Below are 13,848 nucleotides of genomic sequence, written 5' to 3'. Positions count from 1 at the left end.
GCAGTCTGTCTCATTCTCTCTCTCAGCCTTTCTTTCTTTTTTCAGTCTTTTTTCTTTGTCTCGTGGGCTCACTTCAAAGAGTCCATCAGAACGTACACACACATGCTCACACACCCCTAACACGTCCTTCCCTTATTGAGGGCTGTAAAGCTCTCGAAACAGAAGCACCAGTGTGTGTGTGTACAAGAGGTAGAGAGAAAGGGAGAGACCCCTTCCTGTATAAACACAGTTTGTCAGCAACTTAATTGGTCTTCGATGATTCTATTCCGCCACCCCCACCGTACAGCGCACACACACACACACACACACACACACTCTCACACTCTCTCTCTTCACAGGGTGCGTTAAGCTCAAAGAGAGGCCTTTGTTCTCCACAAGCCCTGTATGTGAGTGTGTGTATATGTGAGTTTGTGTGCAGGGTTTAAGCATGGCAGGAGGGCACATGTCAATCACTTCTTTCTGTAGAGGTAGTATAGAAATTACACATTACACACACACACCTTTTAATCTGGCATGATTATGCCTACTAAGATACCTGTTTTTGCCATATTCTAGCATCCCAGAACACATTGTGATGAACACTAAAACACAATATGGCGAATGAAATGCAGATTATAAATATATTGCGTTAAATAGATTATTATAGATACACTTATTTTTTAACTTGTTTAGCTGTTTGATGCTTTGGGATAGTCCTTCATGGGACAATGGATCAGTGTCATATTGTCCTCTAGAAGTTCAGTGTGTGTGTGTTTCTTGAGCACTTTTAAACAGATGTTCAGTTCAGGGTTCATTCTGCTGGTAAAAGCCCAGTGTTAGTCAGAGAGAGAAGATGGAGTGAGGCATAATTACAGTCAAAACAGCAGGAACATCTGCTACTGAAACTGAAGAGTCCTCTCCTCTCCTCTCCTCTGGATGACTCTTATCTTTTCTTGGTTCTTCTTGTCTTGAATCTTGTTCTCTAGTCATGTTTGGTCTTCTTTTTCCATCTCTTCTCCTCAAGGATATATCATCTCTGCTCTCTCTTCCTGCTCTTTTTGTCTCATCTTGTCTCTTTTCTTCTCCTGGTTTCTCTGGTCATCTTGTCCCTGGTTAACCCTTGTTGTCTTCTCTTTTCTTGAATCTTCTTCTCTAGTCATCGTATCTTTGGTCTTCTTATCTCCTCTTTTTTGTCTTGTCCCTTTTTTTACTGGTTATCTTGTCTAGTCTGTTTTCTTGTTGTTTTTTGTCTCTAATTGTCTCTTCTTGACATAAATTGTCTTCTCTCTTTCGCCTTTGTTTTCACTTCTCATTTCACCTTGTCTTTTCTCTAGTCGTATCATCTAGTTTCTTGCTATCTAGTGTTGTCTTGTCTCTGAATGTCAGTTGCTGTCTTTTCTTGTCTTTTCTGGTCTCATCTCGTCTCAAATCTTCTTGTCTCTGGTTAACTCTTGTTGGGTGTTCTTGTCTCTTGTCTTGAACCTTCTCCTCTAGTTTCCCTCATCTTTCTCGTCTTTTGTCCAGTACCTCTAGTCTTATCTTCTCATCTACTTCTTTTTCATCTAGTCTTGTTTCTACTCATCTCTGGACATCTCATCTACAGGGAGTGCAGAATTATTAGGCAAGTTGATTTTCTGATCATATTTTTTTCCCAAGCACATTTTACCAATTCCAATCCACATCAATCTTAATAACTACTATTAATATTGTTTTTAATCATTTATAAGTGATATATAATTGTTCATGAAGGCTGGAAATGAAAAATGCCTTATATTCAGGTGTGCAGAATTATTAGGCAAGTTTTCTTTTACAGGCAAAATGAGCCAAAAAAGAGATTTAACTCAGACTGAAAAGTCAAAAATTATTAAATACTCATGAGAAGGACGCAATACTAATGCAATACTAGAAATTGCAAAGTTAAAGCATGACCAAGGGACAGCAAAATGCTCATTGGGTCAGCGGGGTCAGACAAAAACAGGTGGAAAAGAAAAGACACATGTTAACTGCAAAATAATTAAGAATTAAGGTAAGAAACCATCAGGAACCCTTTAGTCTCCAGCGCCACCATTTTCCAGAGCTGCAACCTACCTGGAGTCTCCAGAAGTGCAAGGTGTTAGGATCTCAGAGACTTAGGTTAGCTAAAAAATCCTAAAAAATGACCTGCACTTGATAAGAATCACAAGCTGAAGTGTTATAAAATACATGAAGACTGGGTTTTTATAGGCCTTATAGACAGACGGCTTGAGAGTGACTCTTGAAGGACCAGCACCACATCCTCTTGTACCACTGTTTGAAGAATTTATCCAGAATCTGGCAGTAAGGTGTTTGAGTTCACTTTTAGTCCATCTCTTATCCTGAAATGTCTGTCTTGCAGAGATGGACTAAAAATGATCTTCCAAAACTTACTGCCAGATTCTGGAAGATAAATTCTTCAAACAGTGGTACAAGAGGATGTGGTGCTGGTCCTTCAGGAGTCACTCTCAAGCTGTCTGTTTATAAGGCCTATAAAAACCCAGTCTTCATGTATTTTATAACACTTCAGCTTGTGATTCTTATCAAGTGCGGGTCATTTTTTAGGATTCTTTAGCTAACCTAAGTCTCTGAGATCCTGAGACCTTGCACTTCTGGAGACTCCAGGTAGGTTGCAGTTCTGGAAAATGGTGGCGCTGGAGACTAAAGGGTTCCTGATGGTTTCATACATAATTCTTAATTATTTTGCAGTTAACGTGTCTTTTCTTTTCCACTTGTTTTTGTCTGACCCCGCTGACCCAATGAGCATTTTGCTGTCCCTTGGTCATGCTTTAACTTTGCAATTTCTAGTATTGCATTAGTATTGCGTCCTTCTCATGAGTATTTAATAATTTTTGACTTTTCAGTCTGAGTTAAATCTCTTTTTTGGCTCATTTTGCCTGTAAAAGAAAACTTGCCTAATAATTCTGCACACCTGAATATAAGGCATTTTTCATTTCCAGCCTTCATGAACAATTATATATCACTTATAAATGATTAAAAACAATATTAATAGTAGTTATTAAGATTGATGTGGATTGGAATTGGTAAAATGTGCTTGGGAAAAAAATATGATCAGAAAATCAACTTGCCTAATAATTCTGCACTCCCTGTAGTCTCTTGCTGGTTTACTCTACTCTTGTCTTTTCTCAACTCTTCTTGTTTTGAATCTTCTCTAGTCATCTCAACTTTGGTCTTCTCCTCCCATACATTGTGTCACTCTTCTTCTCTGGCTATCTCATCCAGTCTTTTCTCTTCATTTTATCTCTAGTTGTATCTTCTTGACTTAAATCTTCTCTGGTCTCATCTTTGGTCTTCTGTTCTCGTTTCATTTGGTCTGTTCTCTAGTCCTCTCATCTCTGTCTCATCTCTGATTGTTTGTCGCTGTCTCTTATTGTCTCATCTCATCTCAAATCTTTTGTTATCTCCTCTCATTTCCTCCTCGTCCCATGTCGTCTTTTTACGTCTCATGTCATCCATCTTGTCTCATGTCGTCTCTTCTCTTTCGCATTCCTCTCTTTCGATCCATGCTTCATCCCTGCATCCTCTCCCTCTGCCCTGGAATCCGGATGTTCCCACTCCCTTATGTTGTCGTAGTGATTCCAGGCACTCTGGGAAATGTGGCATGCACCAGTGAGCACATTCACAAAGGAAAAGAGAAACAGAGAGACTATAGGTGTCCATGTATGTCAGTCAATGTGTCTTTTTATGTGTGAAAGAGAGAGCATGAGAGATTACAGAGAGTTCCGGGATCACAGTGAGCAGGCAAAGGTCAGCGCTCATGTCAGACTGTCGTCAAGGATGACGTTTCATTTATGATCCGCCCCATATGAGGTCCCTTAAGAGATAAACCGAAAATGTTTTTGTGTCTGCATGTGACTCTGTGCTACTGATAGTCAATCCAGATGGTGGCAGTCTCCCTGCCTCTCAGATGAACTGGTGAAAGTATGTAAAATATGTCCTTCGTAAAACTGATTTGTGCGTGCATGTGTTGCAGACGGACTGTGTAAACTATGTAAAAGTGCTTCACCACTATAATCGGACTCACCTGTATGCCTGTGGGACTGGGGCTTTCCACCCTACCTGTGCTTATGTGGAGGTGGGACAGAAGCTAGAGGTAAGTGTGTGTTTGTTTGGATGCATATTTGGATGTTTGTGTGATATATATGGCCCCAGTTTGGCTTTCTGTTGGCCAAATGCACAGCTATATTTTGCTTTGTCTCTATAGGATCATGTGTTTAGAATCGATCCCTCTCTGGTAGAAGATGGAAAAGGAAGGAGTCCGTATGACCCACGCCACACGTCAGCATCTGTTCTGATTGGTTAGCTGCCAATGTTCTTCTTTCTATCTCCCATCTAAAAGATACTGTTACATCATGACCAATCAGTAACCACATCTACTTCTTCAATAGGTGATGAGCTTTATGCAGGCGTTGCCACCGATTTGATGGGGCGGGACTTTACAATCTTTCGCAGCATGGGACAAAGGCCCTCCATACGAACGGAACAGCACGATTCTCGTTGGCTCAATGGTGCGTTTGTGTATGATTTATTTAAAAATAAATAAATAAATGCAATTCACACATACAGTGACTTGAATAGACATCCTCTGTGATAAGCATAAGCATGTTTTTAATTTCTGAGAGCATAAAGTCCAAAAAGTCTCATTAAAAAAAGATGAAATTCTTAAAAAAAAAAAGTCATGTGGTTAACCAACATTCTGGGAAAAAAGGAAATGATATCATAGAAAGAATATGCATATGGAGATATTTGCTGTTATTTATCTTGCATACTCTTATTTATTTTTGACCTGTGTGTTTATATGCATCTCTGGTTTTGTATAATACCAATGAGCCCTATGATGATGCTGTGTGTTTCAGAGCCCAAGTTTATAGCGGCATTTGGTGTTCCCGAGAGTGAGAATCCTGACGATGATAAAGTCTTCTTCTTCTTCAGAGAAACTGCTGTAGAAGCTCAGGGATTCGGGAAGGTTACATATTCCCGGATTGGCCAGCTTTGCAGGGTTAGGAGCCAATCATTATCACTAAGCCTAATGGCCATTGGCCGCTGTTTGTTTATCATTTTGATTCAAATGAATTTGTGTGGTTTTTTTTTGGTTACAGAATGATATGGGAGGACAGCGCAGTCTAGTAAATAAGTGGACAACATTTCTAAAGGCTCGTCTCGTGTGTTCTGTACCGGGCAATGATGGCACTGAAACGCATTTTGATGAACTTAGTAAGAACGCTCACAAACACACACAGACACTAGGGTTAAATTATGCTGATATAACCGACAATTGCATTTCATTGCCTTCTGACCTCTGTCCGGACCTTTAGGGGATGTGTTTCTGCTGCAGACCCGTGATAGAAAGAACCCTCTGATCTACACCGTCTTTACAACCTCCAGGTCAGAGTTCTTCTAAGGGTGTGGTTTAAAGGGTTAGCTCACCCATGAAGTTCAATTCTGTAATTGTTTACTAACCTTCATGTCATTTCAAATATGTATGATTTTAAAGTAAGATATTTAAAAAAAAAAATAAAAAAATGGCATGATAACAGAATTTTCTTTTTTTTGTTTGAATTGTGCCTTTAAGATGTAATTAATGGATTTGTATAGGAAGTATTTAAAGGGTTAGTTCACCCAAAAATGAAAATAATGTCATTTATTACTCACCCTCATGCCGTTCTACACCCGTAAGACCTTCGTTAATCTTCGGAACGCAAATTAAGATATTTTTGTTGAAATCCGATGGCTCAGTGAGGCCTTCATAGCCAGCAATGACATTTCCTCTCTCAAGATCCATTAATGTACTAAAAACATATTTAAATCAGTTCATGTGAGTACAGTGGTTCAATATTAATATTATAAAGTGACGAGAATATTTTTGGTGGACCAAAAAAACGACTTATATACTGATGGCCGAGTTCAAAACACTGCTTCAGGAAGATTCGGAGCGTTATGAATCAGTGGTTCGAAGCACCAAAGTCACGTGATTTCAGCAGTTTGGCGGTTTGACATGCGATCCGAATCATGATTCGACACAAAAGATTCATAACGCTCTGAAGCTTAATGAAGCAGTGTTTTGAAATCGGCCATCACTATATAAGTTGTTTTTTTTGTTTTTTTTTGGTGTACCAAAAAATATTCTCGTTGCTTTATAATATTAATATTGAACCACTGTACTCACATGAACTGATTTAAATATGTTTTTAGTACATTAATGGATCTTGAGAGAGGAAATGTCATTGCTGTCTATGCAGGCCTCACTGAGCTATCGGATTTCAACAAAAATATCATTTTCATTTTTAGGTGAACTAACCCTTTAAATGTGTTGTATGATTTTATTTTGAAACATTCAAATTAAAACATTTAGGGTGAATTTAAGTACTGGGCATTTCAGTGAGGAAAAAGTGGACCCAACTACCTGAATATAGCATTTGTGTCACTATTTTTATCTCCTTGTATTGCAACATGTTAACAGTCTGTCTGTGTTTGTGTCTTACAGTAGTGTATTTCAAGGATCTGCAGTGTGTCTCTACACCATGAATGACATACGGCGGGCATTTTTAGGGCCCTTTGCCCATAAAGAAGGGCCCAATTATCAGTGGGTTCCATTCCAGGGTAAAGTGCCATACCCACGGCCAGGCATGGTGAGAACAGATTCCCTACACCTCACATCATACACGATTGGTGTTGTACGTTTTTTTTAAATGGTTGTGAATGAAGTCTCTTATGCTCACCAAGGCTGAATTTAGTTGATCAAAAATATGGTAAAAACTGTGAAATAATATTACATTTTAAAACATTTATAAAGTAGAAAACATTCATTTGAAATAGTAATGCATTCCTGTGATGGCAAAGCTGAATTTTCAGCAGCCATTACTCCAGTCTTCAGTGATAAATTTGAGACATTTGTTTTTCATGAATCTTTGATGATTAGAAATTAAAAAAAAGATTTTTTAACAATGTAAATCTTTGCTGTCACATCTGATAATTTTAAGTTCTTTGCTGAATAAAAGTATTACTGACCCCAAACTTTGAACTGTAGTGTAAAGTGTAGTGTGAATGTGAAAGTATAAGTAGATTTAGATTTGTCAACAACTGGTTATAGGTTTGGACTTGCTGACCTGTGTCGACTGTTATTATCATGTGAACGGCTTGTGCTTCCGGATTCTACAGATATCTCTCTCTCTCTCTTCCTCAGTGTCCCAGTAAGACCTTCGGCAGTTTTGAGTCAACTAAAGGTTTCCCTGATAATGTAATCCAGTTTGCAAGGCATCATCCATTAATGTTTAATCCAGTCACTCCGCTGGGGGGTCGGCCACTGTTCCTGCGTACCGGAATACCATACACCTTCACTCAGATTACAGTAGACCGTGTCAATGCAGCTGATGGACACTACGATGTAATGTTCATTGGCACAGGTAGAATACTGACTCAGTATTGACAAAACCATCCAGAGTCTAGACTAAACTGTCTTTGTCCCTGGTTAAAGCCCCTCTGTGTTTCTCTGCAGATGTGGGCTCTGTGCTGAAGGTGATCTCTGTGCCCAAGGGAAGCTGGAGTAACACAGAGCTTCTGCTGGAGGAGCTTCAGGTCTTTAAGGTGAGAGAAGGAATGTGTGTGTTTAAAGGTGCAGTAATCGATTTCTGAGAATCATTGTTGAACACCGTTGATATCTGAAATCAACCCAAACACATCCCATCCTTCATTGCTCCGCCCCCAGAATTCACAAACACGCATTGACCACAGTGGAGATGGTGAAGATGGTGAACAACAACGACAAGAATAAAAAATGAACACACAGTACACAAGAGTATATACAAGAGTATATATTCATTGTTAATCGTTGTTTAGCACACACTCAAAACCAATGTTGCTCATGTTATGTATGGAGCAGAAACAACACAACCTCTGCATCCGTTTTCAGGCCTTCCCGCTTATGTCTCTCCAGAGCTGGAAAGCTTTTCTAATATTAACGTGGGTCCTAAAGCCCTTGCCTGATCATAACCCTTCTTTATCCAGTGATATTCCTCTAACCTTACCTCTTTAGTAATGTCTCTCAGCCATCTCTCTTTCTACAGTCTTTCTTCAAATCTCTCTCTTGCTCACCCTCTCTCCTCCCCCATCATGAGTGGACACGCCCCTACTGCTGATTGGCTACGACTTTGTTGTGATGATTAGTCCGATCCACTTTCAACAGCGTTTTTCAAAAATCACTTACTACACCTTTAATTTGGGGCTAAAGCAGTCTAAACCTCCATTTATTGATGTCCTCATTTGGAAAAAAATGAATAATTAAATAAAAAACATTATTCTAAAAATGCATATAGCTTTCTTTTCTGGTTAGGGTTAATAACAAATATGATTCACTTTATATTTAAAGAAAATAGATCAAAACTGGTAACACTTTACAGAAATGTTCTATTTGTTAACATTTGTTAACTACTATAACATGAACTAACAAATAAAAGTACTTCTAAAGTATTTATTTATGAATCTCAGTTAATTATTCAAATCAAAGGTGTCTTTGTTAATATTATTTAATGGACCTGAGATAACATGAATAGTTGTATTTTTAATATCTAACATTAACAAAGATAATAAATAAATAAATACGGTAACAAATGCATTGTTTATTGTTAGTTAAAGGTGCTAAAGATAATCTTTTCGTCGACTGAGAAACCAAAGACCGTTACTGAGTTTTTGAAATGAGCGCATGCGTAAGAACAACCCCCCTCCTTCGAAGGAACGCCTCCCAAAACTCGTAAACACTCGTATTGGAACACGAGTGTTTACCACCGGCATTCGGTGGATTCATTATGTCGGACTCACCGCAGGTAACTCATAATCTGCAGTTGTTACTCCTGTCTCCTGACAAAAACATTGCATGCGGCGCCTGTAGAGTGTGGAAAGTTACTGGAGCGCGCTCGTCTCTCACAAGGAACGTCACGGCAGTGATTGACAAGCCAGAGGGCCAATCGTTTACGCGATGATCGCGTAAACGATTGGCTGATGTTTTTAAGGCCCTACCTCGTGCACAGATGATGTATATTAATATTATTCCTTTCAGTGCACCTAATAAATAGTCTTTTATCAGTTAGTAAAGACAGTTTCAAGTAATATTGCAAAAATTTATAAAACAAAACATCCTCTTTAGCACCTTTAATGCATAATCTAACGTTAACTAACAGGACCTTATTGTAAAGTGTTACTAACAGACTCTTGTACTGCCTTCTTATTGCAGGATTCTTCATCTATTATCAGTATGCAGATTTCCTCTAAACGGGTGAGAATGTCTTTATTTTTGTAAAGTATCAGCTGTTTTTCAACAGTAATATAGAAACATATGAAAGCAGCATATTAGTAAATCATATGATGATTTTCTCTCTCTCTACAGCAACAGCTGTACATTGGCTCAGATACAGGTGTTGTCCAGGTGCCTCTGCACCGCTGCAGTATGTACGGTAAAGCCTGTGCCGAATGCTGCCTGGCTCGAGATCCATACTGTGCCTGGGACGGACACACCTGCACGCGCTATCTGCCAAACACAAAACGGTAACGCTTCAGGCATGCTTGCCATTAATGGCTTTATTCAAACACATTGTACAGTGGAGTCTAAAATTTCAAGGACAATTTCATTTAGAGACAGTCAAATCTGATGAAGTGTTTTTTGTTAAGGTTTTTTTTTGTTGTTGTTGTTGTGTATTTGTCTTATATGTGTAGAAGGTTCCGGCGTCAGGATGTGAGGAATGGGGATCCTAATGCTCTCTGCTCAGGAGGTAATACTGTAGTACCTCTGTCAACCTCTAGGAGGAGTCATTTCTCTGTTCTCACTACTGTTATTCATTCACAATGTGAATTAAAGCAATGGTGGGTCACAAGTCTGCTCACAAGTATCAGAGATAAAATGCACTACCATTCAAAAGTTTGGGGTTAGTAAGATTTTAAAAAATTCTATTCATAAAATTTTATTCAGCGAGGAAGACTTTCAAATATATGCAGTTCTTTTCAACTTTCTATTCATGAAGGAATCCTGAAAAAAATGAATCTCTGCTTGCACAAAAATATTAAAAATGGCACAACTGTTTTCAACACTGATAATAAGAAATGTTTTTTGAGCACCAAATCAGCATATTAGAATGATTTCTGAAGGATCATGTGACACTGAAGACAGGAGTAATGATGCTGAAAATTCAGCTTTGCTATTAAAAAAATAAAACATTTTTAAAAATCTAACTTTTGAATCATATGTTATGCTATTAAATATAAAATCCTAAGCCCAAATGCCAACATGGAGAGTTTGCATGACATCCCGTCATCCTAAAAGTAAACAAAAATACAACCCAGACTATATTAAATCCCGCCTAAACTGCAGTCTTGAAACTTGTGTACTGCAAATGTTAAATTTAATCTTTAATAAATCTCAAAATGAATATCCATTTTCACACTGTAAATATAATGTTGCAATGTCTAAATTCACTTATAGTAAAAATGTAAGTTTGTACTATTTTGTATTTCATTTTAAATTGTATCAAATATTTGTATAGAGTTTTAATATTGCCTATTTATCAAAATACTTATTGTCTAATGGCTATCAACCAGAATTTTAATATCGGTGCATGGCTTTTTTTTACACATTTTTGAGTCTATGCAGTTCATATATTTCAGTGTTGGACATTTTTGTTTACATTTTGTATGATAAGCAATTTGGTACTACGTTGTGTCACCTCTTGATATACAGTGTAAAGTCGGAAGCAAAATGAATTAAAATGATTTCTAATGAGTAACTAGACTGTCTATATAGAAGTGACAATGCAGGTATAACAGTGTTTTGCATGTATGTCCTGCAGACCATCAGAAGCAGCGTGTCCTGGAGAAGAGGCTGTACGCTGTGGATGGAAGCAGCTCCTTCCTGGAATGTATCCCAAAATCATTACAGGCCCAGATTACATGGACCTATCAGAGGCATCCGGAAAACCCACGGGAGGAGGTGAGAGAGAGGAGAGGCCGGCTGGGGCAGATATGTGGGGTTATTATGAGAAAGACGGATGCAGACAGCATTGATAAGAGATGATAAATGTGTGTCTTTGTTTAAATTAATGACTTTCATTCTCTCTCTCCTGTCAGTGTACTCACTACTGATGCTTGATGCATTCATTGTGTGTGTTTGTGTGTGTGTGTTCACAGGTTCATCTAGATGAGCGTGTTTTGCAGACTGAGCGAGGCCTGTTGCTGAGACGAGCCGTGCGTAGAGATGGCGGCGTGTATCAGTGCCACGCAATGGAACATGGATTCATCCAGACCCTCCTTGCCATCACGCTGGAGATTTTACCTTTGGCTGGCCCCGCCCCCTCCGCTCTTAACCCTCGCAGCCCCGCCCACTCCCACACCAATCACGGGCCGTCCGCCAATCAAAAGCTGTGGTACAGGGACTTCATGCAGTTGGTGGATCACCCAAACCTAAACACAGTCGACCAGATCTGTGAGCAAGTTTGGTCACGCAAGCACGGCCTATCAGGGAAGGCCGCGCCAGGTCCAGCCAATGAGGCCCCGGATCACGACCCGCTGCACTCTAAAAAGTGGAAGCACCTGAAGGAAGTGAGGAAAGGGCGAAATCGCAGAACACATGACGGGAGACCCGCACCCAGAGCGCCACGGAGCGCGGGAGAGTAGCGAGGGATGAGGCGGAGTGAAAGAGAGACTGAGAGACAGAAAAGAAGAGCAAAAACCACTGGAGGTGGACAGATTCTCATACAGCATCTCATTCATCTGACTGTTTATCGCCTGTTCTGCTCTTTATTACCTTTGTGACGACACTCCACTGCCTGTTATCAGTCTCTATATGCTCTATAGCCCTCATCTCCAGTCTGAAGACTCAATCTAGCGCCCCCACGACCCCAATCCCGCTCCCGCCAGCATCTATTACTCCAAACCTGATGGTTATCCAGAAACCCACTCTCCATCCAGTTCATCTAACACAAACTCCAAAAAATCCCTTCGAGTTGTAACCGGAAAAGCTTTGAATGGAAATGGAAGAGACACAAAGACATGCATGTGCTGCGTAAATCAGTAAACACAGGCTCTTGTGGACACACATTGAGTAAATCCATATATACTCTTCTGTGTGTTTGTGCTACATGTTCTGTAGATTAGATTATCCTCTCACTTTGGCCCTGAAACAGAGACCACACAGAGACCCTGACTCACCAGCACCATTACACTTCTTCTTCTTCTGTCACTGCTTGAAGACTAAAAACACATCATTTCAAGCAAACGAAAGACAAAAAAGGAGAAAAACTGTACATTTGTGACCTGGTAAGGCTGTAGCTACTGTAAGAGTGTTTAAGTAAATGTTTTTTCATGTCACGGTAATTCTATACCTTGAAAGCGGTCGGTGAGATTTACATTTCTGGCGCGTCTACAAAATAACAAAGGTGAATTATTATTTTGAGTTACTAAGTTATGTGTCAGGTGTTCTGATTATGTGTTGTGCGAGACTGAGATGGACACAGCATTAATGTACAGGGGCATTATGAGTAATGTGGTCTGGGACCAGGTAAGGAAATCTACAGAGAAACGTTTTTAGATACTTTTAGGTCTAATCTCACAACTAACCTGTTGAAACCGAATAAGGCAGAATAGTTATGTGTATTTGAATGTGTCTGTGTAAGATTTTGAGAGTGAGATTTTCCTGCTTTTTATACAGCTCTACCATATATTCACAGTTTAAAATGAGTGTTCTGTGAGCATCATATACTGAAACCGCAAAGGTATTATGTATGCTAGTACATAATGGGTTAAATGAGAAAACACAGATCCAAGGCCATCTCTCAAGACAAGAAACAAGAAAAAGTGCCCAAGAAAAATGTCCTTAAAAATTAGTTAACTTTCAAATTAAAATTTCCTGATAATTTACTCACCCCCATGTCATCCAAGGTGTTCATGTCTTTCTTTCTTCAGTCGAAAAGAAATTAAGGTTTTTGATGAAAACATTCCAGGATTATTCTCCTTATAGTGGACTTCAATGGAGCCCAAACGGTTGAAGGTCAAAATTACAGTTTCATTGCAGCTTCAAAGGGCTTTAAACGATACCAGACGAGAAATTAGGGTCTTATCTAGAGAAACCATCTCTCATTTTCTGAAAAAAAAAAAAAAAAAAAAAAAAAGTATACATTTTAACCATAAATGCTCATCTTGAACTAGCTCTCTTCTTCTTCTTCTTCTCTATTAGAATTCCAGCAGTGTAGACACCGCTAAGTGTATTACTGCCCTCCTCAGGTCAAAGTTTGAACTAAATTGTCATATTCAATATGCTAGTGCAAGTATATAACAATTAGTTCAAACTTTGACCTGTGGAGGGCAGTAATACACTTAGCAGTGTCTACACTGCTGGAATTCTAATAGAGAAGAAGAAGAGAGCTAGTTCAAGATGAGCATTTATGGTTAAAACATGAAAAAAAAAAAAAAAAAAAATAGAAAATGAGCGATGGTTTTGCTAGATAAGACCCTTATTCCTCGTCTGGTATCGTTTAAAGCCCTTTGAAGCTGCACTGAAACTGTAATTTTGACCTTCAACTGTTTGGTGTCCAGTGAAGTAAACTATATGGAGAAAAATCCTGGAATGTTTTCATCAAAAACCTTAATTTCTTTTCGACTGAAGAAAGAAAGACATGAACATCTTGGATGACATGGGGGTGAGTAAATTATCAGGAAATTTTAAATTGAAAGTGAACTAATCTTTTAAGCTCTGACTGACAATTCAAGTGAATATTTTATAACACATTTAAGAGTTTATCCGATGGTCCATTTATTTTTTATTGACTCTTTCTGTCTTTTGGAAAAATGAGTGTTGAA

The 13,848-nt window shown here is 38.9% G+C and overlaps 1 protein-coding gene across 1 annotated transcript in view; it reads left to right on the top strand.

Annotated features, from left to right (window-relative positions):
- Positions 1 to 12,388, top strand: part of sema3b (sema domain, immunoglobulin domain (Ig), short basic domain, secreted, (semaphorin) 3B) — a 41,349-nt gene extending 28,961 nt beyond the window's left edge. The window contains exons 5-18 of the mRNA XM_048210014.1: positions 3,986 to 4,105; positions 4,217 to 4,310; positions 4,401 to 4,520; positions 4,869 to 5,011; positions 5,112 to 5,226; positions 5,328 to 5,397; positions 6,497 to 6,641; positions 7,196 to 7,415; positions 7,508 to 7,596; positions 9,239 to 9,280; positions 9,392 to 9,549; positions 9,718 to 9,773; positions 10,845 to 10,984; positions 11,182 to 12,388. Coding sequence (XP_048065971.1) covers positions 3,986 to 4,105; positions 4,217 to 4,310; positions 4,401 to 4,520; positions 4,869 to 5,011; positions 5,112 to 5,226; positions 5,328 to 5,397; positions 6,497 to 6,641; positions 7,196 to 7,415; positions 7,508 to 7,596; positions 9,239 to 9,280; positions 9,392 to 9,549; positions 9,718 to 9,773; positions 10,845 to 10,984; positions 11,182 to 11,667 — 1,998 coding nt within the window. The 3' untranslated portion in view covers positions 11,668 to 12,388. The remainder of the gene's footprint in view (positions 1 to 3,985; positions 4,106 to 4,216; positions 4,311 to 4,400; positions 4,521 to 4,868; positions 5,012 to 5,111; positions 5,227 to 5,327; positions 5,398 to 6,496; positions 6,642 to 7,195; positions 7,416 to 7,507; positions 7,597 to 9,238; positions 9,281 to 9,391; positions 9,550 to 9,717; positions 9,774 to 10,844; positions 10,985 to 11,181) is intronic.
- Positions 12,389 to 13,848: the final 1,460 nt, after the last annotated feature.

This window comes from Megalobrama amblycephala, linkage group LG12 (genome assembly GCF_018812025.1).
Source record: "Megalobrama amblycephala isolate DHTTF-2021 linkage group LG12, ASM1881202v1, whole genome shotgun sequence".
In the NCBI taxonomy this organism is placed as follows: domain Eukaryota; kingdom Metazoa; phylum Chordata; class Actinopteri; order Cypriniformes; family Xenocyprididae; genus Megalobrama; species Megalobrama amblycephala.
This window is presented reverse-complemented; position numbering and strand designations above follow the sequence as displayed.